The sequence below is a fragment of the Amphiura filiformis genome, chromosome 17, assembly GCF_039555335.1.
Source record: "Amphiura filiformis chromosome 17, Afil_fr2py, whole genome shotgun sequence".
Lineage (NCBI taxonomy): Eukaryota > Metazoa > Echinodermata > Ophiuroidea > Amphilepidida > Amphiuridae > Amphiura > Amphiura filiformis.
In genome coordinates this window covers 49572133-49599138 of record NC_092644.1, presented here as the reverse complement: position 1 = coordinate 49599138, position 27006 = coordinate 49572133, and the positions used below count along the sequence as shown (strand labels likewise).

The 27006-nt window shown below is 36.4% G+C and overlaps 1 protein-coding gene across 1 annotated transcript; it reads left to right on the top strand.

The window, feature by feature from the left end:
• Positions 1-26859, top strand: LOC140137915 (lipoxygenase homology domain-containing protein 1-like). Its single transcript, XM_072159721.1, has 17 exons — positions 1-325; positions 2212-2401; positions 2725-2829; positions 3050-3313; positions 4427-4945; positions 5755-6039; positions 7576-7641; positions 13862-13918; positions 15131-15361; positions 17647-17835; positions 19450-19686; positions 20885-21058; positions 21608-21649; positions 22693-22920; positions 23849-24019; positions 25037-25270; positions 25935-26859. The coding sequence occupies exons 2-17, from the start codon at positions 2344-2346 to the stop codon at positions 26075-26077; spliced, it is 3003 nt and encodes a 1000-aa protein (XP_072015822.1). The 5' UTR covers positions 1-325; positions 2212-2343; the 3' UTR covers positions 26078-26859.
• The last annotated feature ends 147 nt before the right edge of the window (positions 26860-27006 follow it).

The window sequence follows — 27006 nt, the reverse complement described above, 5'->3', positions numbered from 1 at the left end:
GTGACTGTTTTCCAGAAAGTAAAGTAAATCGAGAAATGCTACTTTCATTTCAGTTGTATAGGCTAAAGTGGACACACTTTGCATTACGCAGTTTACTCTGCAAGTTATCGTTTATGCCAACCAACAATTGCAGTTTGGTAGTATTAGAGGCAAGATAAAGTGATCTTCATCATATGATCTCTGCTACATTTCCACTCTATAGATATATACTACAAGGTTCTGTGTGTAGGACAGCAACGTTCTGTCTTTGGTTCAAAGGGTGTCGTAGGAGAGCCAAGTTCTGTATGTGGTTCAGAAGGTGTCGTAGGACATGCTATTGTGTGAGGTAAGAGGCAGATATGTCACTCTTCTTTAAAGTTTGCCAAAGACAAGTACAAACGCTCTTTTTGAATATGAAATATATAAACGATGCGTTGTAAAATGACTGTCAGGCTAGATTTTATGTACGTTTCAAACTGTTTTATTTATACATTGAATAGATTGTACCAAACTTATTGTCAAACATCAAACATGTTCCAGTGATTATGAATACTTTGTTATGTTACAACACAGGATCCGCCATTTGCAGATTAATGTTATGACATGCCATGAAATTATCATTCAGTCATTTGATACAGCCTGTAGCTGCTCATAGACTTACTGTATAAAAAGTACGATTTAGTTTTCAAAACTAGTACCTTCTTGAACTCAACTTTAAGGCAAGCTGAGCATTGTACTGGAGAAAACAGGCGAATATTCAGCAGACGATGTTCGGAAAAATGCAACTTTAAGGGGTACTACACCCTGGCCAATTTGTGCCTATTTTTTGCATTTTCTCAAAAATCATAACACATTGGTGACAAGTAAGATATGTATATTATAGGGGCAAGGGCTATAACTACTGTACTGAAAATTCAGCAACTCAAAGCAAGTAGTTATTGATTTTCCCTCTTTTTTGACTGTTACACCACAACTGTTGTCTGTGCTGAAATAACATTTCCAGTGCAGTAGCTGTAGTCGTTGCCCCTATAATATACATATCTTACTTGTCCCCAATGCGCTATAATTTTTGAGAAAAATGCAAAAATAGGCACAAAATTGGGCAGGGGTGTAGTACCCCCTTAAATTAAAACTGAATAAATCATCGTAAGCAATATACTAAAGTTACTATTGGTATTTGTCTGGCAACAAATATTTAAAGTCCTATTCAGTGATCTCAGCGCAAGTGTAAAAAAATTAAATTGTTTATAAATTGCTTAAAAGTAAAGGATAAGTCATTCAAAAAACAAAACAAAACAACAAACAAACAAACAAACAAAACAGTAGTAAAACAGTATGAATCGAAGGGATATCCAATCAGTTAAGTAAAATAGAATATTCCTCGAATAAACGACATTGTGTGCCATTTACGTCGTGCGTTTATGTCTGCCTTCATAGACACGACAGGCAATTCCTTGTTGAAATTGAACTTCTAAGACGTTTGTCGTTAGGATAAAAAGCTAAAAGTTTGGTTTCATTTACGGATGTCAAAATTGAAATCTAACTTGCAGGCAAAATGGCTGTATATCCTTTAATCTTCAGCTTTGACAGGAATGTCCTTTTGAAAAACATATGTTACACGTTCCAACAAAACTTTTTCTACAAAAGAAAATCGCTATTTAATTCCAGCGCATATGTCGCTAATGCGTATCACTGTGTCGATCGTGACTAAGGTCGGGTCCTTTTGATGTGTTATGACCTTCCCGCACGCCATTGACGTACAGTTTTATGAAACATTGCGTACACGTTCGACTGATATTTCGATCGTTTGAATAAAACGACGAAACACGACGTAATTAAAAACACGTCGTTTTATTAACTGTCTCAGATGTCGCAACTACAGCACCTAAATAAAGCCTTGATTTTTGCAGGGTATGTTAGTTTACTAAAGTACATTACAATCTTGTAAAATGTTTGAAAAACTACTAGGGCATTCTCCCCAGCAAATGTTACAGTATAGCTTTAATTTACAATTTGTGACGGGTTCTTCAGATATGCAAATCTGAGAAATATGGCAGCACTGAATATGCTGAATATAGATATACAAAGCCAACGGGCAATATTGAGTAAATTATCCTGTTAATAAATATTTAAAAAACTTTTTGATAAGTATTATAGGTATCCCATCTAACGCCACTTTATTTTATGGTTTATATTTGAACATGTTTAAGGCCTTTATCTCAAATATTCCAGGTTTTTGTAAGGACGAGTCGACACAAGACAAGTCGTATACTACTGAGAAAGCATTGGTGAGGTTAATAGTTACGCTTGATTAACTACATAGTAGAAACATTGTCAACACTCATCAGTCCTAGCTGAGTAACAATGGGTTCAAGTGCTTTGACTGGGGAACAAATAACACTGCTTGTCGTAGGAGTTATAGGTACAATTTCATACTTTTTCTTAAATATATCTTTTGTATTGAAATCAGATGTATTATTCACTACTTATTATTAGTTTAGATATATGGAACGAACAGTAAAGAAATGACAAAAGAAAGAAAGAAAGATAAAAAGAAAGAAAGGAAGAATATGACTCGAGTAAGTCGCCCCATTCTACCTCGAGTCACAAGTCTTTACTGCAAATAATTCGTTTGAACTCGGTAACTACACCTAAAAACATAGGTAAGGGATGATGTTTTTTTATTTGCTTTTGCTTTTTTATCAACAGCTGGTTTAGCCCTTATATATGCTTGCATTTTGGCAGGTACACATTGGATTTTCAACAATTACCTGGAGGACTTTCTTATGAAACATCGTTACTTCAGATGTCGCCGATGGTTTCAGAAAGCGAGACTTTTACCCTATAAAAGTAAGATCAAAAGGAATCTTGATGTGTGACACAGAATAAAATATTCGAAATATTTTTTGATATTTGAAATGACTTATTTTCTTGATAATGATAGAGCATCTGATAAGTGTATAAGCTCTGTTTGGTCTCAAAGAAACAATTAGACTACTATAATGGTTTAAAAGAAGTCTTGTTAACTATTTTCCAAACATATTTCTTGTCTTTCTATTTCCACCTGTAGAGCCATCAATAGCAATATCTCATACCAAAGTAATTCACACTTCAAACGGTGGCGTATCAGTCACGCCAAAAATCAAGAATTTTCCAGACGGATCTTTGGCAAAAGTGTTTTATGTGATTGGCGATAATCAGCAAAGGGTCGGTCCATATTGCGCGTCACCACATGAGCTGGCAATTGTCAATACACAAGAACCAACACGAGTTGTCGCTATCGCTGAAGACCCTTTCGGTTACAAAGCTCAGTGTGTTTTTGCCATATTAGCAGGTAGGTTATTGAATATAGAAATTAAAACCTACAATAAAATTGTACAATAATACTCCATACAAAAGATTGCTGACATTACATTACCGATAAAAAATTTTCACATGTTAAGAATCTGGAATTCATCAAAGAATAATTATTTTTTGTGTGTTTTGAAAATGTCCTGGAATGTAATGTAAAGAAGAGGACATATATATCCCGTCAACCTCGGAGTGCTTAAATCCGGGGTTTAACATTACCTTTAGTCCATCTGTCTTCCTTGAGACAGTTGCGTTTGCGTGTGATACACGCGCGATCAAAGATGGCGTATCTGTAAAGCGCATTCACTTGTCGCTGCAGGCGCGCCTAACAGCACAGCGTCTGATTGTTGCAATCATGGACGAAAGAGATAACAGACAGTTTCCAAACAGTCAAAGTCTCAACATCACCCGATAATGACGGCCGATTGTTCCATGGAATGCGAAAGCGAAACTGCTACGCACGTACCGCGTAGTTTTACCGTCTTTCGCGTAAACGCGAAGCACGCGAAGCTCTATCGCGTATACGCGAAGACACGCAACGCTGGCGTGATTGTTAGACACGGCACGATGGAACAATCGGCTCTCATGAATATGCGAGAATTGACAGCATACAAAACACAGGGACTTTGACTGGTTGCAAATGGTCTGTATAATTTGTTTCATCTCAAGTTTGGTAATGACGTACATGCGTATTTCGCTCGCAGAATCGAATCACGCGTGTAGGGGCTGTTTGTCGGCACACTTGCGGCGCAACCGCAAAAGAGCATTGACGTCACTACCAAACTTGAGGTTAACCAGACTATAGTGGACTGTGGTTGCAATGTTCTCCATTTTTTTGCATCTAAGTTGATTTTGTTGGACTGGCGATGTGTCGGACTAGAGCCATGATCTCAATAATAGAGGGTAGTTCTACGTTTTGCCATTGGGACAAATTTGGCGGCAATTTGTTTGTAGCGTTTTCCGCCGCACCAAAATTGCAATCTAAAAACATATCGAGAGCTTTGGTTGATAGCGAGTATCAAAATGCGGTTATTTAATAACATTTTACCGAAGGCACATGCCCTTCTTTCACGATACATTTGTTATCTATTTTTAGCTCCAAAAATCCGGGAAATCAAAAACCATACCCGTACATCAATGTTCACAGCGACAGTTCAAATGGTCGAATGCACAGATTTCCAGTCACGTACAGTTCATGTATCATACTACGATGGAAATAGATCTCTTGGCACGTTCACACTTGCGGGTGAGCATAAACTGGTAAACCTACAGGAAACGACAAATGAAATCAAGGCGTGTGCAACCGATGAGTTTGGGAATACCGCTGAAACAACGTTCGACATTGATCATAACATACCATCCTTATCATATGATGGAGTTTCCCGAAAGCCAACGTCAACCAATGTAATCGGAGTGAAGCTTAACAACTTTCCAGACAAGGAAAGTGCAGTCGTCTCGTATTGTTGGCACCCAGAACACCAAGTTTTGAATTCTTCTACGGAGCATATTATACTACCTGAATTCAGTCATAATGGAGGAGGAGGAAGGATTGTAGCTACTGCAACAGATTGCGGCAACGAGTACAAGGCTGAGTGTCAAATCAAAATAGGACCAAGTAAGAAATTCCTAACAGTTTTAAGTTTGAAATTAGTAAAACAAAGAAATAATCAGAAATAAGGCCTTTAAAACAAATATCTCAAACCCTCTGATTGATTCCATGGTCTAAAAAGGTTGATTTATTGAACACCCACAGATCTTATTCAACACATCCCCACACTACACCCACCCTCTCCACACCGCAACACTCCCCACCCCATTGGAAACACACACACACAGTATACATACGCCTATATGGCACGTACTTTGCACAATGAAAAAGAGAACCAGCTTTTTCGATTTGAAAATGAAAGAGAGAAACCAGTTTTTTTTATTTGAAAAACCTGGTTTTAACAGAAATAAAGAAAAAAGAAAGAACGGGTATTATATAATTATACAACGAGCGTGTATGTAAATAACATGTCTATATATAGACAAATCCAATTTCACGCATTCCTACACCTCAGTGGCAGCCATGGCTGGGTCCCCGCTGAGTATATCTTACCTGAAATGTGAAATGATGCGTCCTTGGCGGGAATTTTAAACTGCATTCCAACACACGTAGGCAAAAGAATGATGAAAGTTTACAACACAATACAATATAACATCGATTTTTAAGCGGCTTTAATTCCCCCAATTGGGCAGTCACAACACAAGCTTGGTGCGCCGGGGACCCAGTAATGGCCGACCAAATCCTGACCATGACTTGGCTCGTTGGATTCGTCTATGCACCCCGACATACGTAGCCATGACTGATGCGTGATATGTTTTAAGCGAACACCTTATTTATACTATTATTCAGTTATTCTCCTTTATGTTTTTCATCAGGTCCGTGTGTTGAACCAATAACTGAACACACGCGCACGTCTGTCAGTACAGCAACGATTCACCAGGTACAATGTAAGAATTTTGCTACAATCAGTACGGTGTGCATCACCTATTATGACGGGGAAACACCGCTCGGGAAGTTCAAAGTTGGAGAAGTACACGAGCTTATGAACCTGAAAGAATCATCGAGAAAGATAAAAGCTCAAGCAACCGACGAGTTTGGGAATAGCGCTGAAACATACTTTACCCTGAAACTACCAACAAATGATGCATGTATTGAAACTGGTAAGTTTGCTATAAAGTGATCAATCGTCATCTGTGACTGATTAAGTCTGCTATACAGCCTGTCTCAAAAAAATTGTGCAAGTGAAAAGCGCCCACTATGGCAATTAGAAAATACCGTTGTGACATGATGCTTACATCAACGTCAAGGGTGTAGTCTTAGCTCTCAAATGCCGTTTGTTTTTATTCAATTTGCTTGTTTTAATCTCGAGATTTGTTTAGTTAACAACGAAAGGGCAAAATCACAATTGTGCCACTTTTACTAGGGAAGAATGTACATGTAAATCAATGAAAGCATCAAGTTTATCAAGAGTTCCTTCGCAAAATCAAAAGAACGCATCAATTATACAACAATAAAAATAGTTTTTACTGTTTTTAATATTTTATCATGATACAGATATTATATGATTCTCTTTTTTCAGTTAAAACAAATTAAAAGAGAAATAGATATTTCACATTCTGATGTAAAATGAAATACATGTGCATGTCAATGATTTTATCATGGTAAACACTGTTTTCTTTGTCACTCAAGCCTCATGTTAAAAGACAAACAAATATTGCAAACTTATAGGTTAATGAACGCGTATTATTTGTTGGTATATAAATTAGACAAAATAATGCATGCGCGCTGATGTTGATGTGTCTTATGAACGAGCCACGAAGGGGAGTGCATTAGACGCATCAATATCAGCTATTACATGTGCAGCCCTCTTCCTTAAAAAGAGGCACAATTGTGATTTTACCCTTTCGTTGTTAACTAAACATATCTCGAGATTAAAACAAGCAAATTGAACAGAACAAACAGCATTTGAGAGCTAAGACTGCGCCCTTAACGTTGATGTAAGCATCATGTCACAACGGTATTTTGTAATTGCAATAGAGGGCGCTTTTTACTTGCACAATTTTTTTGAGACAGGCTGCACTACCTGGACAGGGAAATGATTCGATTAATATAGCCTCATCTGCCATTTTACGCCGCGAGAGGTTCGTCGAGTTGTAATGGTGTGTAACATTGTATTTTTTTTCAAATATTTAAAATAGCATCTCAAAACGTATAATATGTCTGACAGGACATTACGCAGTCAGAAACAGTTTATTCATTCGACACACACATTCCCTAACCAGCCAAACCCCCCCACACAAACATAACCCCTACCGCACCCCTCACAAAAACCCACCAACCAAACACTGAACACACACATCAAACGATGGGTGTGTATGAATGTGAGCCGGGGTGTTTATGATAGTATGTATAAACACCCCGGCTCTCAGTCATACACATAATGGGGGCAACCAATCAAATCGAAGAGTTTTAGTACGAGTGGGAAACATTTTTCAGTAATCACACTAAAGGTTCTAAGGCCTGAAAGTTTTTCATTTGGATTATATAATAGCCAGGCATTGTCGGATGATCATATTATTGAGATTGTTTTAGTGCCGTGCCTAACTGTTGTATGGTGGATAAGTCTAAAGTTTGTAGATTGCAATTTTATTGTATCATTATCATTGCTTTATTCCTTTCTACTTTTCAATAAATAGACAACGACGAAGTTGATGCGAATAATCCAACCCAGACCACAACAAACGAAAAAACTGCACAGAGTAGTAAGTATTATACTTTATATTTGTATCTTTGTATCCGATATTAGGTAATACCGGTATTAGTATAAACAATATCGTCGTCACACATATGGACCAACATGACTACCAGTATCTTCACACCGATGAAAGTACAGCGTTTGTGTACTTTGGGTGTGAAGATATTAATGTTCTGTGCGAGACTTTCTCACTAGTGGCAGGGGGATGGCACTAAATTCACGGTTTTTGTATTAGCCACGCAAACCTATGGCGAATTTTGTTGGCTTGTTCTCAACATGAAGCGAGGCAAGGTATGGATCGGGTGTGAATAATTCACATCAACTCTCACTTGGCCCATGTGATTGAAGTCACCACATAAAGGTGTAAGTTTAGCGAATCGTACCTGTTGAAGAGAGTAAAAACGCCCGCTATAACGTTCACGACGGACGGAAATGGGGTCAACTACTATGATCCCGTCAGGCAACAGTGATTGTTTTTTCCAAGAAAGTCTTCTAATTGGATAAAAGAATGTCTTTTTGTTATAGTAATGTCGAAATTATGACTTACTGTCAATAATACGAAGGAAATGTATGACAGGTATAAGATATGAAATAGCCTACAAGTGAGTGTTTGGAGTCACAAAACATGTGACATCTCACGTGATCTTGCATTCTGCAGCCGTATTGGTGTGTGTGTTTGTAATTCATGTCCTCGTGAGAAAAACTATCAATCTTCACTAATCAGATATAATGGTATTTGGCTCCGGCATGAATTATTGATTTCATAAGTATGTAAAGAACATCACACAATATTGACTACGGTGTTAGTGTAAAGCACCATGAACCAAAAAGTCTGACTGAGGTCACACTGAGGTTGTAGTGACGTGGCCGGGATTCCCGTAAATCACGTGGGTAGCCTGCAGCATATCCATTTGTAAGCGCTCTTTTAGCAAAGTCATAGTTCATTGAATTTACAACCGTATGACAAAACAGGCGAGAATAGTAACTTTTTGCACGAGATTTGCAATTTAAAGAGGAATGATTATTGCTCATTGATAACACAATAAGTGTTCTCATTCATTTAATGACATAAAATTTGAAAAATATTGTAATGAACACTCGGGGCTTTGACTTTTAAAACCTACATCTTGGTCAAAAATTGTGCTTGGATAGGTCGTTTTCAACCGATTTTTCACATTCGCGTTGCTATAAACATTGAATTGCGTCACCTGTTGACGGAATGAAAAAAATGTTTTTAGCGGGAAGTGTTAGCTTTCGTTTGATCGTCTGATTGGAGGAAAGGTACATTCGGAGTTGTGACAAAAACCAATTACAGATGCCGTATTTTCCACTAGTCACCAGCTAGATCTCACACAGCCCTTATGATGCTATGCACTCAAACGTGTAGTATAAACACAGACTGTGTAGAGGGCAGACTCACTGTGTTTGGAAAAATCTGTGTGCTCGGGTGTATCGAGGTGGAAACTGTGCGTAGATGCATTTTTGTAGCCAAACCTTTTCATATGTATTTTAAGATTGGCAGCTGGTTTACATATAATTTGTAATTTGTATATTCGTTGTGATGCAGCAGAATTTGCCACTAACTAGATTATAGCTAGATTCCACCAGAGCTCGGCACTTTAAGCTAAAAAGACACGCGCAAACTTAAAGTTTACACACAATAAATTGAACGGTTATTTAATTCAACCATGCAGTTGCACAATAGTTATTTAATTGCGCATTTACCCAACCAGAGAAGACTCATTGACACAACATAGAATTCAAGTCAAGCTCTGTCTGCAGACATTAAATATTAGCGCCCTCTGGCAAGGTTACGGCATCATTTTAATAACAATACCCTATTTACATAAGAATTGGACACATAATGAGTGATTGTCACATCCTGATTTTAATAATCCTTGCTAGTGGTCGATCGATTTCCGATTTGTTTTGTTTTATTTCTTCTTTTGTCTGGGTTATTCATTCAGTGGATGTTGCAAGGTATCCTCTGTTCTTCTATAAGCCCCAGGACAAATAACTTTTCCTACTTCAATTTAAAACTAATCGTCATCGAAGACACCCATTATTAGAATCTAAGTAATATTATATGCTAAGAAATTGATGAATGTTTTCAGTCATTCAGTTGTAGTATATGTAAGTATAAGTCCAGTATTTTGATTTAATTCCATGCTTCATTATATGCTAAGGTTTTTGTTTTTTCAAATTATGTTAAGTAGCATCACAAAACCTACAATATTTCTAATAGTCAATTGTGATCATTACGATTGGGTTTTGGATAGAACCTTCTGTTAAATCATGCATGACTCAATTACAAGTCTCTAAATCCCTTTCTTCTTGTCTATTGATATTTTGAATAGTGTTTATCTTTATGTAAAGAATGATCATCTAAACACAGCAAAAATAAAAAGTCTCCACTAGTTCCATCCCCATTTAATCAGAGTCTGATAAGTGTATGGCAAAATAATTGATATAATAATTTTCTATACACTTTCCTTCAAAGGTTGATACCAAATTTGATATCAAAAGTTTAATCATCGTGAGCAGAGGAGCCGTTGTTTGGAAATTCGTGCAATTTCAAAAATGACAAATTACGAATTGACCACGCAAAATCCAATGCATGGTATCAGCTTATTATGTGGCCTAAAGCAACCCGTACAGGAATCGTTGTACACTTGCCTGCGTACAATTGAAAGAGCGGGGTATTTGATTTGCATTTTGACATGCATGGGTAAACCTTTAACCTGCCGGCCTATTCAGGCGACGTAATTCTTGGCACTCACGCTAGCTCTGCTACGTGATACACAATTTTTAAAATTGCACGAATTTCCAAACAACGGTTCCTGCGCTCACGATGATTAAACTTTTGATATCAAATTTGGTATCAACCTGCTAGGGAAAGTGTATAGAAATTATTATATGAATTATTTTGCCATAAACTCATCAGGCTCTGATTAAATGGGGATGGAACTAGTGGAGACTTTTTATTTTGGCTGTCTTTATATTACAGGTCTATATTACAGCATTAGACTAGTAAACTATGATCTATTTGCAAGTATTATTTTGATTTTATAGTAGTCTAGTTGCCGGCGCCAGGTGTACATAGAATGTTTTTTTATGATGATGACATGGACGTACTGATCATTATGTATGATGCTAACTCATAGGTGTTGTGCGTTTGGCAATTTGGGAGGGTGGGGGTTCAAAATGACCCCATAGGATTATAAAATCAAAATTTCAATTGCTCAAATACCTCTTTCAAATATATCAAATTATTTACATAAATAAACGAAAACAAATAAATAAATAAATAAATAAACGAAAAAAAAAAATGAACAAATTGTAGCGTAGCTTTAAAATCATAAATTTAACGATTGCTGGCAGGAGGACTCGAACCAACGATATTGACATTAGCAGTCTGATGCTCTACCACTGAGCTAGATGACAGCATCTAGTGATGAGGGTCGAGTTTTTAGCTTATACAGTGTTTGTCTGTGATAATGCCGCCTCGTGAAAGAAAGAAATATAAAATCTCAATTTTTAATTTAAATATATTTGATAATTTTCTAACCTATATTTTCTTTAGAGCAGGGACAGATATTTCCCCTTTGACCGCTAAATAAGAATCTACTTCTTTTATTACTGATTTAATTCCGCGATTTGTTCCATTAAGCAATATCAAAGATTAATGTCAAGCATCTCACAACAGATATTTAGTTGGCTTAGTGGTCTCGCACAGTGCTTTTTAACCGGGAGGAACCGAGATCGATTCCCACTTCTGCCTGCAATTTTTTTTAAAGACTGGAAAATAATAACCTGACATTCGCCACTGACATTCGTACTGCAGAAGCGGAGTTATAACTTGTTAAACTTAGCTCCTTCCGTAAAAGGGTACATTATTTTGGCACTACATTATTTCTTTTTTCCACATTGCTGGTATTAAATATCAAATGGTCATAATTGGCGGTCACTTCAAATCATCCCCAACTGAACTAGGTTCAGGAATGTCCTCTCATTGTTAATCTCACTTGAACAGGATTTAGCCAAAGCAAACAAATACTTAAGCGTTTTACTAATGCTATACATAAGTATAAGCTTATTATCCTCTTCAACAATAGGATTAAAGATTGGTGCTTGACAATTTGCCGACTTTACGAGCGGTTTGAGATGGATGGTCACATTACGTGCTAGTGTCATTGGTCATTGTTAAAAGGCAATAAGGTGTGTAATTGCAATATTTCCTCTGAATAGGAAAGACTCTCTACATCGTAACAAGTTCATCCTCGTAACAAGTTTTCCCTTTCAAATAAGTGCTTGACTTGGGCTATCTTTAAAAATTCATCCCTTGGGCTCATCATTTAGCGAAAAAAAATCACTTGGTGCTTTGAATTCAGATAGTATCACATCCATACTTCGAAGTCTCCAGTGGGTATTGTGTTACTGACTTACACTTCATTAACCCTAACCCGCCTGTATACTACAAAATACGGGGATTTGCCATTTGGTCTAATACCATTCCGTCTAATACCCATTTCGTCTATATCCATTTAATCTAAACCCACTAGGTCTATATCCAGTATGTCCAATAATCATTTGGTCCTATAACCAGTTGGTCCGATTGCCATTTGGTCCTATAACCATTTGGTCTAATAATCAATAAGTCTAAAACCATTTAGTCTAACAACCATTTAGTCTAATACCCATTTGGTCTATAGCCAATAAGTCTAATAGCCATTTGGTCTAATAGCCATTTGGTCTAATAGCCATTTGGTCTACAAACCATTTGGTCTAACAAGCTATTTAGTCTACTAGCCAATTGGTCTACTAACCGATTGGTCTAATAGCACGTGTGAGGCTGCATAGGCGCAATAACGCTATTACACATACTCTGAGTGTAAGATCATAGTCCATGGTCACCGTGGTCTTAAAGGAGCATGTTTCATAAACAGTGTAAACAAACAGGTCTATATGCCTACATGTATTATCCATATGCAAATGACAAAAACATGAAACCTAATTTGTTTTAATGTTGGAATGACAATACCGGCAAATGCCCTGTACCCGTGAGCCTATGAGCCTATTATCATATTAACCTTAAAAGACCGAGGAAAGAAGGACAAATAGTCCGGCAAAATGTCACTTTCACTCGAGTAGGCAATACATGCAGGCTACATGTATCAGTCTTCATTTTTTGGATATATCAATAAACAGTAACAATTATTCTACTAAGAATGCATAAGATTTGATACATATAGTACCTTTGTTTACATGTGCTCATCTCATAACACATGCTCGCCTCATTACATGTATTTTCAGCCCGTAACCAGTGGTAGACGAAATGGCAATTTTTTTAGACGAATTGGCAAATAGACGAAATGGTATTAGACTAACTGGTTATTAGACCATAAGAGTATTGGACCTAACGGTTATTAGACCAACTGGTTATTAGACCAAATGGTTATTGAAAAAATATTAAACCAAATGGTTATTAGACTATATGGTTAGTAGACATACTGCATATTAGACCAAACAATATTAGACTAAATGGACATTAGACTATATGATTATTAGACTAAATGGCAATTAGCCTTTCTGGTAATAGACCAATTGAATATAGACGAAACGGGAATTAGACCAAATGGTATTAGACCAAACGGCAATAGACCCAAAATACTACTTGATATATGCGCTGTTCGTGCGTGCATCCCACGTGGTGCGATGACGCAATCGCCCTAAGTGACATATAGGCACGGTTTCGCTGGCCAGCGAAGCCCAAGGCCCGTGCAAGGTGTCGCCGACCGAGTGCTTGGCATGCGAGGGGTCTCGGGTTCGAATCCCACCCACAGCAAACAACTTCTTTCCTTCTTTCTCTCTTTATTCTTTCATTCTTTCCCTTCCCGTCGCCAAAAAGCCCTTCGGGGGTTAGGGTTAAATGAATCTGCACCTGCATAATATCGACAATACTACATTATTGTACATCTTACATTCCTTCTCGCACTTTACCATGACCCTTGCGGAATAAATCCACGTATTCCAGGACTCTTTCAGCCTACGGGGACAAGTCTATTATGTTTGCTGCGTCTAGGGCGTTGAACAAGATATGTCCTCTGCACCTTAGCCTGGCCTGGGGACCTTGTGGGTGGACAGCACACCCAGTTAGTTATTTTAGATCTCCTGGTCACTATGACTATTCGACAAATAATCAGATCCCTATGTTTCTATTTTTCAAGATGACCAAGAGCAAATCAACAAAAAACAGAAATCTGCAGGAAAGAAATCCAACCCGAGTAAGTAAATGATTAAATATAATAAAATAAATTGATAACGTACTAAAGAGACAATCAGCGATCCATATCAGATCATCATAATTAAATAACTCAAACATATGGGGATAGTTTGGGAGATATTGGCCGTAAAACAATAGCGCTAAAAACAATATTGTTCAGAATAGAACTGTGATATTTAATAGCCACCAACCTTAAAGATCTCACACTACCAAATAAATCCCTCCTAGAGATATGTACTAAATGTAGAAAACGTCATTATTTCTTCGCAAGAGCGACTCAGTTCTTAGCGACAGCTATGATGGTTGAAATTAGCCCTAGCCTGATCCCTCTGACTGTGAAAAAATATAGGTTGACCGTCATTATTTTTACGACTGGCCCTCGAAGTCTATGATGTCTGGGAATTACCTAATTTACCTGCAAAATCATGCCAGTGTTTCTGTATAGAAAAGGCTGCTTAAAATCATTAAAAAAATACTCAATCTCTCACATCTGTGGTACACTTGCAGGATTTGATTTACTAATCATGAACAATTTCTGCTCATTTTAATGCTTAATTTGGGCCACCTACAATGATCTATGGGTTTTTCTGAGAAATGCATTCAGGGCGCACAACCGTATAATACTATTTGGTGGTGTGAAATCTAAAACTATAAAGTAGCCCCCGATAGAGAGCAAGGCCAGAGAATGAGGGAATTAAGGGCTAAATATTAAAAAAGTAAAAGCATGAAAAACCAATTTCATACTTCAATCAAGTGTGAGGAAACGATAGCAAAGACTTGCTTGATGATCAGTGTAGAGGCCAATTATTTAGCAAATATGTTACAATATTGCTTTCAGAATTTTTATTCTTTTAATTGTCCCTCATCACTATCACATTCGATAACATTTTAATATAAACGTTATTTAATCTATTCCCATTCTATTTCAGTAATGTTTAAGTTCTAACGAATGTTTGATGACGTAAAATCGATAATATGTTACGTAGAATATCTGGTAGAAATATATTATCAATTTAACATCATCAAACATTCGTTAGAACATTACTGTAAATAGAACGGGAATAGTTTAAATAACGTAGATATGTTACATCGAATATTCTACGCCGAATAAAAAGTCTGTAGATGACCTTAGGGTTTAGAGAGTAGCTTGCTTTGATTGCAACAAAGACCATGAAGACTGCAACAAAGATTATTCTGTTTTGTTTTTTCTCAGCCGGAATGACGACATACAAGATAGTTGTCAAAACCAGTGGCACATATCAAGCAGGTACTAATGCAAACGTGTTCATCAAAATGTTTGGCGAGAAAACAGCAGCTGAATTCCAACTGAAAAAATCCCGTACGCACCTGGACAAGTTTGAAAAGAATAACGCCGATATTTTCGTGATAAGTACGATGAGTTTAGGAGACTTACACAAAATTAAGATTTGGCACGACGATTCAGGTAAGCTGGACTAAAATGTTTTCTCAATATTGATTAAAAAGTAAACAACTCTTCGTGTTGCGTAAAACTAAATGGGCAAAGCTAAAATGCATGCAAATTAACATTTAGTCAAGTAATTATTTATTACATAATTGTAGACAACTACATCAAACTACATCATGTACATGGAAAGCAATTCAATCCGTTTGTACACACACTATTTGTATTAAACATCAAGTACTGGTAAAATGATATCCGTTTTCAACGAATTACCTTATTATGGGCTCTGGTAGCAACGTTCGGACAGTATTTTTGTGGGATATAAGAGCACATCAGACATATCGAATTGCATTCTGAACACGAAGAATGTCCTTCCAATATCAAATGATTTTGAATTTTTGAAATTCGCGATATAATACACATTTTATGGCAAACGATTAAAATTGATATATAATGTCATTTAAATACCAATTTGAAGCAATGGTTAGATTTTTTGATTTTATTTTATTTGCAAATATGGTGTAATATTGACGACTCAAGCCTACTTTTGTAAATGAAAAGCAATGATAGAGGAAACATGGCCGCCAAAATGCCATTTAAAGACGTACTACAAATAGCTATTTTTAAGTTAATCCCAAAGCTTTTGTATAATTTCGTACAGTAATTGGGCTCCATAGTAATCCAAGTCGTCGTGTTATTTAATTAAAAGGTGCTGCTAGAGGGCGGAATATCCACTTAAAATAATTGACACTGTATTTCCTTTTTCGTTTTCTCAACCAGCCATAGACTGTAAATATGCACTATACAAATGTCATTTGGATTGCATATATCTTCCATCTTACGGCATAAAACTCAGTGTCCATATAAGAAATAGATTGAATGAGAAAAACAGGTTTTGAATGAGCGGTTCTTGGTGCACGTCATTTACGCCGGGATATGACAGCAAAAGTAATGTAAATATGCACTATACAAATGTCATTTGGATTGCATATATCTTCCATCTTACGGCATAAAACTCAGTGTCCATATAAGAAATAGATTGAATGAGAAAAACAGGTTTTGAATGAGCGGTTCTTGGTGCACGTCATTTACGCCGGGATATGACAGCAAAAGTAATATCATATTTCATCATCCATTTGCGGTTGATTGTCACAATTATTCTGCACCGTTTGAGTCCCCTGGTGCATGCAACACCAATTTGTGATCTGGACACTGACAAGAGTTTTATGCCGTAAGATGGAAGATACAATCCAAATGACACGACCTTCGTATAGACAAGTAGTGCATATATATTTACAGTTTATGGCTGGTTAGCTCTGGTTGAGAAACCGAAAAAGGAAATACAATGTCAATTAGTTTAAGTGGATATTATATATTCCATTTTGTAAACCGCCCTCTATCGGCACCTTTTAATTTTAAATAACACGATGACGTGGATTACTATGGAACCCAATTGCTGTACGAAATTACCGGTAATAACTTTAAAATTAAGCTATTTGTAGCACATTTTAGCCCTTAAACGGCATTTTGGCGGCCATGTTTTTAAAAAGCGTCCTCTACCATTGCTTTCCATTTTCAAAATTAGGCTTGAGTCAATATTACACCATAATTGCAAATAAATTAAAATTAAAAAATCTAACCATTACTTAAAATTGCTATTTAAATGCCATTATATGGGATTTTAAGGCTTTTTGGCAGCCATTTTTAAAAAAGCGCCCTCTATCGTTGCTTTTCATTTGGAGACTTCAAATTGCTATTTAAATACCATTGTATGGGATTTTGGCGGCCATTTGAAATAAGCTCCCTCACCGTTTAACCCAGGGTCGATATTTTTGCAGACAAACTGATTTCAATTCTCATATGGGTAAGGTTTCAAAAACAGTTGTCTCCAAAAATCCCTAGAGGAGTTTTCGGTTCCTACTCCAGGGCCTATCTAGGCGTCGTGCCTATGCCGCACTATAAATCATGTCAATGTGCATTTTGGATTTTTGTTTGACAAAACCAAGTGAATACTGACTACAATGTGCCTTTTTTCTTAATAATATTCTGTTGCTTGCAGCTGCTTGTATCACCTTGATTGATTCACATATCTAATTGGCCTATGTCCAGCTAATGCCATAATATTTCATATTGAAAAGTGTCCCCAAAAATACGTGATATTAGACGAAATGGCATTAGACCATGATTAGACCAAGTAGCAAATCCCCCAACTACCCCGCCCTTTTATATTGCTACCTAACCATCCTTATATTCCAACGCCCATTAACTGTGTAAACCCCCGGGGTAAACCCGGTTCCATTTTGTAGCCATACAATCAGGATGGCACCTAGAATACGTGAGAATCGTTGATGAGGATACCAGGAAGAGTTACAAATTTCCGTGTAATCAATGGCTGGCTAGAGACGAAGGCAATAAACAAATAAGCAGAGAATTGAAGGCAACACCGATATCCTATGGTCTTATTGACGAAAACCAAAATCCAAGGACCTATCCTGGTAAGTATTGTTGTATACATTATCGTGATAATCGCATAATAACGAAGGATACAACTATAAACCGTCAGTGTCTTCATTCCTTCTGTATTATTCCACAAACAGACATGACAGAGGATGATATTACAGATTTGTCTCCAGGGCAAAGCCATATTTGCCTTGATCGTTACCCGCGCTCGGCGATTTGCATAAGGATTACATAGAGACAGTTTATTATCTCGAATTGTCCGGGTCCAATGTTCATGAAGATATGCGTATGTGTTCGTGAGGGGTGCACACAAGGGTGTGTGAGGTGCACGGTACTGACAATCCTGTTCCCATGGTGCTGACCGAAGTGTATTTAGTGCAAGTGTTCTGTTGCTTGAACATTACTGAATGGAATTACACTCTTAGCTCTGATGCCGCCCTTCCTTCCATTGTATTTTGATTTCAATACACGCTACCAACTGGTAACTGAGTGTTACGACTCAATATATATCCTTTTTATTTCATTCCGTGATTGCTTACATGAAGGTAGAACCAAATATTGGGAAATTCCGGCTATATACAGAGATGACAAAACAATCGTAAACATATTTTACCCGAATTTTTGGCTAAATAAGAAAGGAAATCACAAATCTAATTTAAATAATCAAGTTTGAAGTAAATATCACTTAAAATATATAGTTTTGTCAGAGCAAACATAAATATCACTGGGCCTGAACAACCCATTGATCGCAAACTTAGAATGACCATCTACCCCCGGGTAAGGTCCCGGCAAACACATTTAAATAAGTTATATTTTGGGTTTTGGTTCAGGTAAAAACGTTTTCATAACATTAAAATGTCGGGTTATATAAAGGTCATGAAAACGTTTTAAAACGTTTTGTATGAAAACAAACTACAGCAATATTTCTAAAATGTTTTCAAAAATGTTATTGTAAACTATTTTTGCAAACATTTTTACCAAATATTTTGCCAACACGTAAATAATATTATGTTAAAATATTTTCCCCCAGCAAACACAAAAATGTTCTTAAAATCTTTTCTTCAAAACGTGTTAATAACATTTAAATGTCGGGTTATATAAAGGTCATAAAAACGTTTTTAAAACATTAATGCAAATATTTTGGGCAAACATTTTTCGCAAAATATTTTTTCAACCCAAAAATAACATTCTCTTTAGAATATTTTGTATCACGTTTTCACAAATGTTTTGGAATGTTATTACAACGTTTTTATACCCTTTATATAACCCGACATTTAAACGTTGTCTGTAAAACATTTTGTGTTTGTTGGGCAGTAGATTATCAAAAAATGTTTTTCAATGTTATGAAAACGTTTTATACCCTTAATATACCCTTTATATAACCCGACGTTTAAAAGTTTTCTGACAACATTTTATAACCTTTTCCGAATGATTGCGAAAACGTTCTGTGTTCGCTGGGGTGGTGTGCCAATTGTTTGTCTCACTGAAATGACAGCATAGGATAGCTTTTCGATTAGGCGAAGACTTTTGATCGTTTATTTGAATGTTTTAGTGCTCTGGTAAAGTATATTGGGGTTGGGGGTTGGTGTAATCCTTAGTAGGAGTAGGATTATTAGATTAGTATGATATTTTCTTATGTACTCTCACAGAAACATCTTACGAGATAACAGTCAAGACAACTGACAAGGTGAAAGCAGGAACAAATGCACATGTATTCATCCAGATGATTGGTGAAAATGGAAATAAATCAGAGGAGTTACAACTGAAAGAATCAGCAACACACAAAGGAAAGATTTTTGAGAAGGATTATGTAGATATATTCTCCTTCAAAAATATGACCAGTCTAGGAAATCTGACTAAAATTAGAATCTACCACGACAACTCAGGTAGACTACATTTTTCCGCTTAAAGTCGTATAGAAACGTTAGTGACGTCTACATTTATATTTAGAAACATGTACTAATATGTGTAATGTCGTAATATGCGATCACTTCAAGTGATGCCACTTGGGGCGATATCATTTAAAGTAGAAAGATACGGTTTACGTAGTGCATACATATCACTCGTTATAAGTCCCTAAAATCTCTCAATTTTATTGATTTATGTTTTTAATTAAGAATACATTTTTCATGTCTGCATCATTAGGCCCATGAAAGTCAATTCCGAGTTTATCGTCCCTTTTTTTTCCAGGTTGGTGAGGTGACTTTTTCATTTTTCATTTTTCATTATTTCATCAGATTTCATTATTGACCTAAAGTGCGTGTTGATTTAAAGCCACACTCATACATGTTATTTATAAACATGTTTTTATATGGGTAGGGACTAGAAAAGTTAGAAAAGAGCCTGGTTTTGGTTCCAAGTTATAAATTTATATGTTTTACAAACAAAAATATATGTTTCCAATTGCTAAAACTGGTGAAAACACTTGATACTTTGAAAATAATGAATTATTTTGGCATTTTTGAAAATTTGACGCGGGTGTTTTTGGTGTCCAAAAAGTGACGCGGGCGGGGGACGATAAACTCGGAATCGACTTTCACGCGCCTTAATGCTATTCAATGAATGTGAGATAACAGTAGAGGGTAGATTCACATGATGGAAGTTACTTGTCTATTATTTCTAAAGTTCAAATAACATCGATTTTGTGTCTTAAGGGTATACGAGGTATTGTTGGTCGAAGCAGCTAAAAAAATCCATTTTCATTATCTAAATCAATATATCATTGAAAAATAACACTTTGGTGTTTTGCAAAAGTTCATTCTACAAATCATATACTTTGAAAACTTCCTTAATTTATTGTTGTTAATGAGTTGTGTACGTTTTACAAAAGTGTTGTTGTTTCAGCCCTCTTCACAATATAACTAAAGAACCACAGTACCTACAAAAGTATATCTGTGATATTTGAATTCTTCTACACGCTCGCTATGAATTGGGCAATGCAATTTCTTTGCTAAAGCTCACTACCATTCACAAGATGCCGTGAACTACTTTTTTTTCCTGCTTCGACCAACAATACATCGTATATTATCCTTAAACGAGTTAAATACATTTATGCCATATACCGGTATCTCATAATTTCTACAGCGTTTTGGGCATCTGGATGGCATTTGGAGTACGTAGAAATTGTGGATGAAGCATGTGGAAAGAGCTATAGCTTTCCTTGCCATAAATGGCTTGCAAAAGATGAAGGGGACAGAAAGATTGAAAGAGAATTGGCAGTCCAGGCAACTGAGGAGTTAGTGAAGGCATCCCGTACAGGTACGGTAAACCACGGTCGACGACTGTTTTCAGCATTCTGAGAATGTGCAAACTATAAAAATCATTAGAAATAAAAGGAAGGAAGGAAGCAAGAAAGAAAGAAAGAAAGAAAGAAAGAAAGAAAGAAAGAAAGAAAGAAAGAAAGAAAGAAAGAAAGAAAGAAAGAAAGAAAGAAAGAAAGAAAGAAAGAAAGAAAGAAAGAAAGAAAGAAAGAAAGAAAGAAAGAAAGAAAGAAAGAAAGAAAGAAAGAAAGAAAGAAAGAAAGAAAGAAAGAAAGAAAGAAAGAAAGAAAGAATGGAAAGAAAAGAAAGATACAAACCGCATAATATTATACTAGCTGTAACTGTGGAAGATTATATGTAAGTGAATCAAAAGACCAGCAACTTATTTAGTTTTAGTGATAGCATTTCTTATAAAGAAAACCACGATCGATGTGTATAATACTGTACAAATACAATCTGTATACCACCGAGTCACTGTGATGGTCGCCCAAATGAGTCTTCATTATTAGCCGATTAATATTAATTTACTTTTTAATTTTGTTTTCAGAAATAGAACAGGATAATGTTGCTGAAGAAAATGAACAGCCCGGTATGTATTACATACGTCATTAAGTAAGAAAACGAATGTGCGTGGGGTGGGTAGGGTAGTGTGTGACGAAGGTGTAAAGAATGATGTTGATATGTTAATACAACTCAGTCCCGAGATTTTTACTGGCAATCTGTTGAAGAATTAACCTGTTGCACTTGCATATGTTTTTTTATATGTTAAGACGGATCGGACGTGAGTATGACCAAGCTCTCAAATATTGAGATAAATAAAGGAATAAGAGGGATGGTATGGATTCAATGAAGGAGATCGCAAGACTTGATATAAGGGGTGTCATTTTTGGCTCATGTGCATGTTTTTTTCTCGGGAGGGGGAAAACGCCCAAAACCTTCCTTTTGAAATACTATTGGCACCGCAAGACGTGCCAATAAAACTGAATAGAGAGAATTGACCGTTGCTCATTAAAATGAGGCTAGTATATGGACAATATAAGTGTGCTCTTTCATTTAAGGACATACAATTTGAAAAATATTGTTAGGAACACTTGAGGTTTTGATTTTTAAAACTTGCATTTTGGTTAAAAATTGTGCTGGGATAGGTCGTTTTCAACAGAGTTACTACATTCGCCTTGTTATAAACATTGAATTGCATTATCTGTTGACCTAATGAGAAAAAGTGCTTTTAGGGGGAAGTGTTAGTTTTCGTTCGATATAAAAAAAATATCTGATTGGATGAAGGGAACACTTGAGGTTTTGAAAAAAAAAAACAATCACAAATTTCTATTTGCGACTAGATCTCACCCAGCTCTTATGATGCTATGCACTCAACCGTGTAGTAAAACACAGTCTGCGTAGAGTTTAGACTCGCTGTGCTTGGAAATTTCTATGTGCTCGGGTGTATCGAGGTGGAAACTGCGTAGATGCATTTATAAGAGAATCGTTTTTGTAGTCAAACCTTTTTATGTGATCATGGACACGGCAATCTACGTTGTCGCCAGATATAATATATCACAAAATAGATGCCAATGAATGCTCTGCAACCTTTTCTCAAATCTCAAACCAAAATTGTCTTATTTACCTCGGCAGGGATGACATCATATAGGATAGTAGTAAAAACCAGTGACAAACATCAAGCAGGTACAGATGCAAACGTGTTCATCAAAATGTTTGGCGATAATTCAACGAAAGAATTGCACCTGGAAGACTCTCGTACGCATTTGGACAAGTTTGAAAAGAACAATGCTGATATTTTCTTGACAAGAACGATGAGTTTAGGAGACCTTCATAAGATTAGGGTTTGGCACGACGATTCAGGTATGACAACAATTGGATTATACACGAATTTGTCAGGAAATTATACAAAATCAAAGTTAGCCCTACAAATAAAAATAATTTTACCCTCGTTCAACAATTACTATAAAGCCCTTTTTTGGAACATATTTTAATCTTCTGATGATGAGGGCTTTTGTAAAATCCTCTCTAGATTTTCAATACAAAATAAAACAATACTGCTACATTTAGTACTACTGCACAGTATAATAGTATCTTGTACCGGTTAAAAAATACCGACATTCTCCACATGATGTCGCTATGACGTCATAATGTGAGAGAACCTATATAAAACGTCATAGGGGGGGGGGGCTATTGTGACAGTGGCGTATCGTCATAGGGAAACTGCGGGGAGGGGGAATGTGCCCCCCCCACATCTATTTGAAAATTTAGAAAATCCAATAGGAAAATTGCCGAAAAATGGCTTGTGCCCCCAATCAGGCCCGGTGGCCCCCAGTCATGGTCGGTGCCCTATAGGATGACTCATGCTACGCCACTGTATTGTGAGCGCGCCTGCGCAAAATTATATGCCAATATTTGATATTACGCTGAGAATTCTAACAAACGTACGATTTTCACCCATGATTTTGCTAAATATGATACAAAATGACAATTTTACCTAAATACCAAGTTTCTAAAGCAGTTCATATTTCCCAAGATTATTATCATGAGGGCAAACATTTAAAATAATAGCGCTTCAAACCATGAGTTTTGTAGGCCGGCCTTACTCCGGGGTAATTTGGTGGAGCAGCAAGCACAAAACGTGTTTGCAAACATTCGCAAAAGGTTGCCAGAAAATATTTAACTGCCAGGTTATATAAAGTGTATAAAAACTTGGAAACTTGCTGCAAAACGTTCTGACATAACAACACAAACCAATATATTGTTGAGAAATATGTTTTATTTCTTGTAGCCTTACAATCAGGATGGCACCTAGAATACGTAAGAATTGTTGACGAGAATACCAGGAAGAGTTACAAATTTCCGTGTAATCAATGGCTGGCTAGAGACGAAGGCGACAAACAAATAAGCAGAGAATTGGAACCAACCGTTATTAACGAACAGGAAAACGGAACAAATACTGGTATGCAATATAATATTGAGCTGCGATATCAAAAACCTATCGTCATAATATTTAACAAATTCTTAATATTTGATCAAAGAATAGAGTGATCATTTTGATTGGCGTTTTTCTCATTTATTATTACTTTTTTCCTTGTACTTTCAATTTGGTACTGCGCGAAGCGTTATTTTCATTGTACGAAGGGTTATTTTCTTTGTATCTGACGAAATTTCTGTTTTGACCGGTGGGAGCCCAAATGTAGACCTAGCACCTTTGTACCAATAGTTACAGGTTGTGAAGTCATAGATACGTCAAACTATTATATTTTCAAAGTCCTTATGACCTGCGGAATATGATGGAATTGGTTTTACCAAAATATGAGTACTTACGAATTTGGACCTCTGTCCGAATGCTCGGTGTCCTCAAAGGGTGACAACTGGATAACATGTTGTTACCTAATAAGTATCCCACATGGAGCGAACATGTCAATTGTGTTGCTTGTTTCAAAGACTAGTCAATTTAAGTAAAATAATTGGAACGCCAATGTTTTTCTTGCTGGTGACTCTAAACACCCTCCTGATCTAAAAATCCAAAAAAAAGGATAAAAATGGGAATAGGGGGAAAATGCTAATTTGCATGAATCAAAATTGGATGAACATGGATAAAAACGATCTAATTGTATTCGTCTCATTATTATGATTCAGAAAAAGTATAGTTCGACTAATCTCAGTTCTTGAGTTATAGGCATAATAGGCAATACATTTTTGGCAACACTGAACTTATTACTCCGTGTATACGGAGTTAACGTTATTTTTTCATCTTAGTGCATAGACCGATGCAGCCATGTGCGTAAGAAAATAAAATAAACTCAAATAATTACACATTTAGGTAAGAGAGGAATGCATGAATTAGGATGGATGAGTGCCTACTGGCCATATTCAGTGCATGATAACTGGACTGACCATACATATCTAGTGACGTCATCCACACAGTGCGTTCATTCCACCTCTTACCTCTTATCTATACATGATAATACAGAAACACCATACGAGATAACAGTGAAAACAACTAACAAACTGAAGGCTGGGACAGATGCACGTGTATTCATCCAGATGTTTGGAGAAAATGGGGAAACATCAGATGAGCTACAACTGACGGATTCGGCGACACATAAAGGGAAGATATTTGAGAAGGATTATGTGGATATATTTTCCTTCAAAATGGCCAGTTTAGGAAACCTGAGTAAAGTTCGGATCCGTCATGACAACTCAGGTAGGTTCAAGGTTGTAATCTCCATTCTTTTCATCAATTTTGTCAATGATGAAATTCAACACGTTGAAAACGTACAATTAATACAATTCAAATGCGTTTTGGCACATTGGTCAACAGTGTACTTCGGTTATATTTATGCGCTTTTATAACGCACGTGACTCATGGGCACGACATACCAAAACCAGCAAGCGTAACCAAATCCTCATGCATTGACCATTATACAGAAAAGCATAGGAACTCTGTAGAAAAATATCATCAAATTTAAGTATTAATCGAATAGCAAAATAATTACACATGGGGGATTCCGAATTTTGAAAGTAATTGACGACGAAAAAAAATTCAACGACGGAAACGTTTGCAATATAATCACAAAGTTAAACAAAATAGACAACTTTGCTGCACAGTAGTCTCATGTTGTTCCGCCTTTGCATTCAAATGTATAGGAAGACCACCCGCTATGTAGAAGGTCACTTCGAGACTTACTGCCTACAAGCTGTTATGGCAGCGCGGAAGTGGTCACGTGCATATTTATAAAAGCGCGTTTATAAATATAACAGAAGTACACTGGTCAATGGTAGTAGTAGTTGTATTTCGCGCGTATATGATTGTATTAGTAGTAAGCTTCTTACACGATGCTTTTTTGTTTCCATTTTGATTCTTGTAGCACTACATTCGGGATGGCATTTGGAGTATGTGGAAATTGTTGACGAAATATCCGGGAAGAGTTTCAAGTTTCCATGCAGTCGCTGGCTCGCAAAAGACGAAGATGACAACGAGATTCAAAGGGAACTTCCATGTACAAAATAGTGTAGCGTGTTCACGTCATGAGTTACAAAAAAAACACGTTTGTCTTTTATCCACTCCATATGAATATAATTCAACGCATCGTTAATTTGCTTCAAATCAAATTTTGGTGACACAAATTGTAAAAATTCTGCATTCTGGACCATAAAGTTCGAGTGTTGACCGCGCTAGCATAACCTAAACTAGTGTTTAAAAAAAGAACGTATTTTTTCAAGAAATATCAATTTCGAACAAAAAGTAATGAAAACTTTTTGAAGACGTTCCATTAAAGAACATGAGAATTAATGCATATTCATAGGTGCCTTTGTAGTCTATTGAAATTAAAATGATGTATTGTAATTATGTCAGTAACAATTCTATTATGTATATAGCTTTACTTTTATATGGTGTAAGCTTCGCAGTAAACAGGGAAAGTATAAGCTCTAAAGATGGTGTATGTTCAAAACTAACAAAGACAAATAAATTAAGGTAGCCTATTATAAATAGATAAATCCAAGATATACATCAAAGATGGTTGAAATCATCCAAAGGTAAAGTGCTCAACCAAAAAGGATCTAAATAATTAATTGATTGGACTTGATACAGCTACATTGCTTTACAGAACTGTTTCGTAAGGCCACAGGGCCTCACTCCATATCATTATGTGCTTCTGAGGAGTGAGGCCCTGTTTACAGTTCTGTAAAGCAATGTAGCTGTATCAAGTCAAATTAATTAATTAATTAGGTAGCCTATTGTATCTAAACTGGGAATGAAATTATAAAAACACTCTTCACCCAGCAAACCCATAGCAAAAAGAAAAGGTATCGGTATAGTTGCGGCTACTATACGGGATAGTATCCGGTAGGTATTCTGGAGCTATCCGAAAGTATCTGCTAGCAGATACTAGTTGGATACTAGTATCGGTATAGTGGTACTATTCCGATACTATTCCG

Coding starts and splice junctions, on each gene's coding strand:
- LOC140137915 (XM_072159721.1), top strand. CDS start 2,344: ATGGGTTCAAGTGCTTTGACTGGGGAACAAATAACACTGCTTGTCGTA. Junction 15,362..17,646: donor GATTTGGCACGACGATTCAG/GTAAGCTGGACT, acceptor TCCATTTTGTAG/CCATACAATCAGGATGGCAC. Junction 25,271..25,934: donor GATCCGTCATGACAACTCAG/GTAGGTTCAAGG, acceptor TGATTCTTGTAG/CACTACATTCGGGATGGCAT.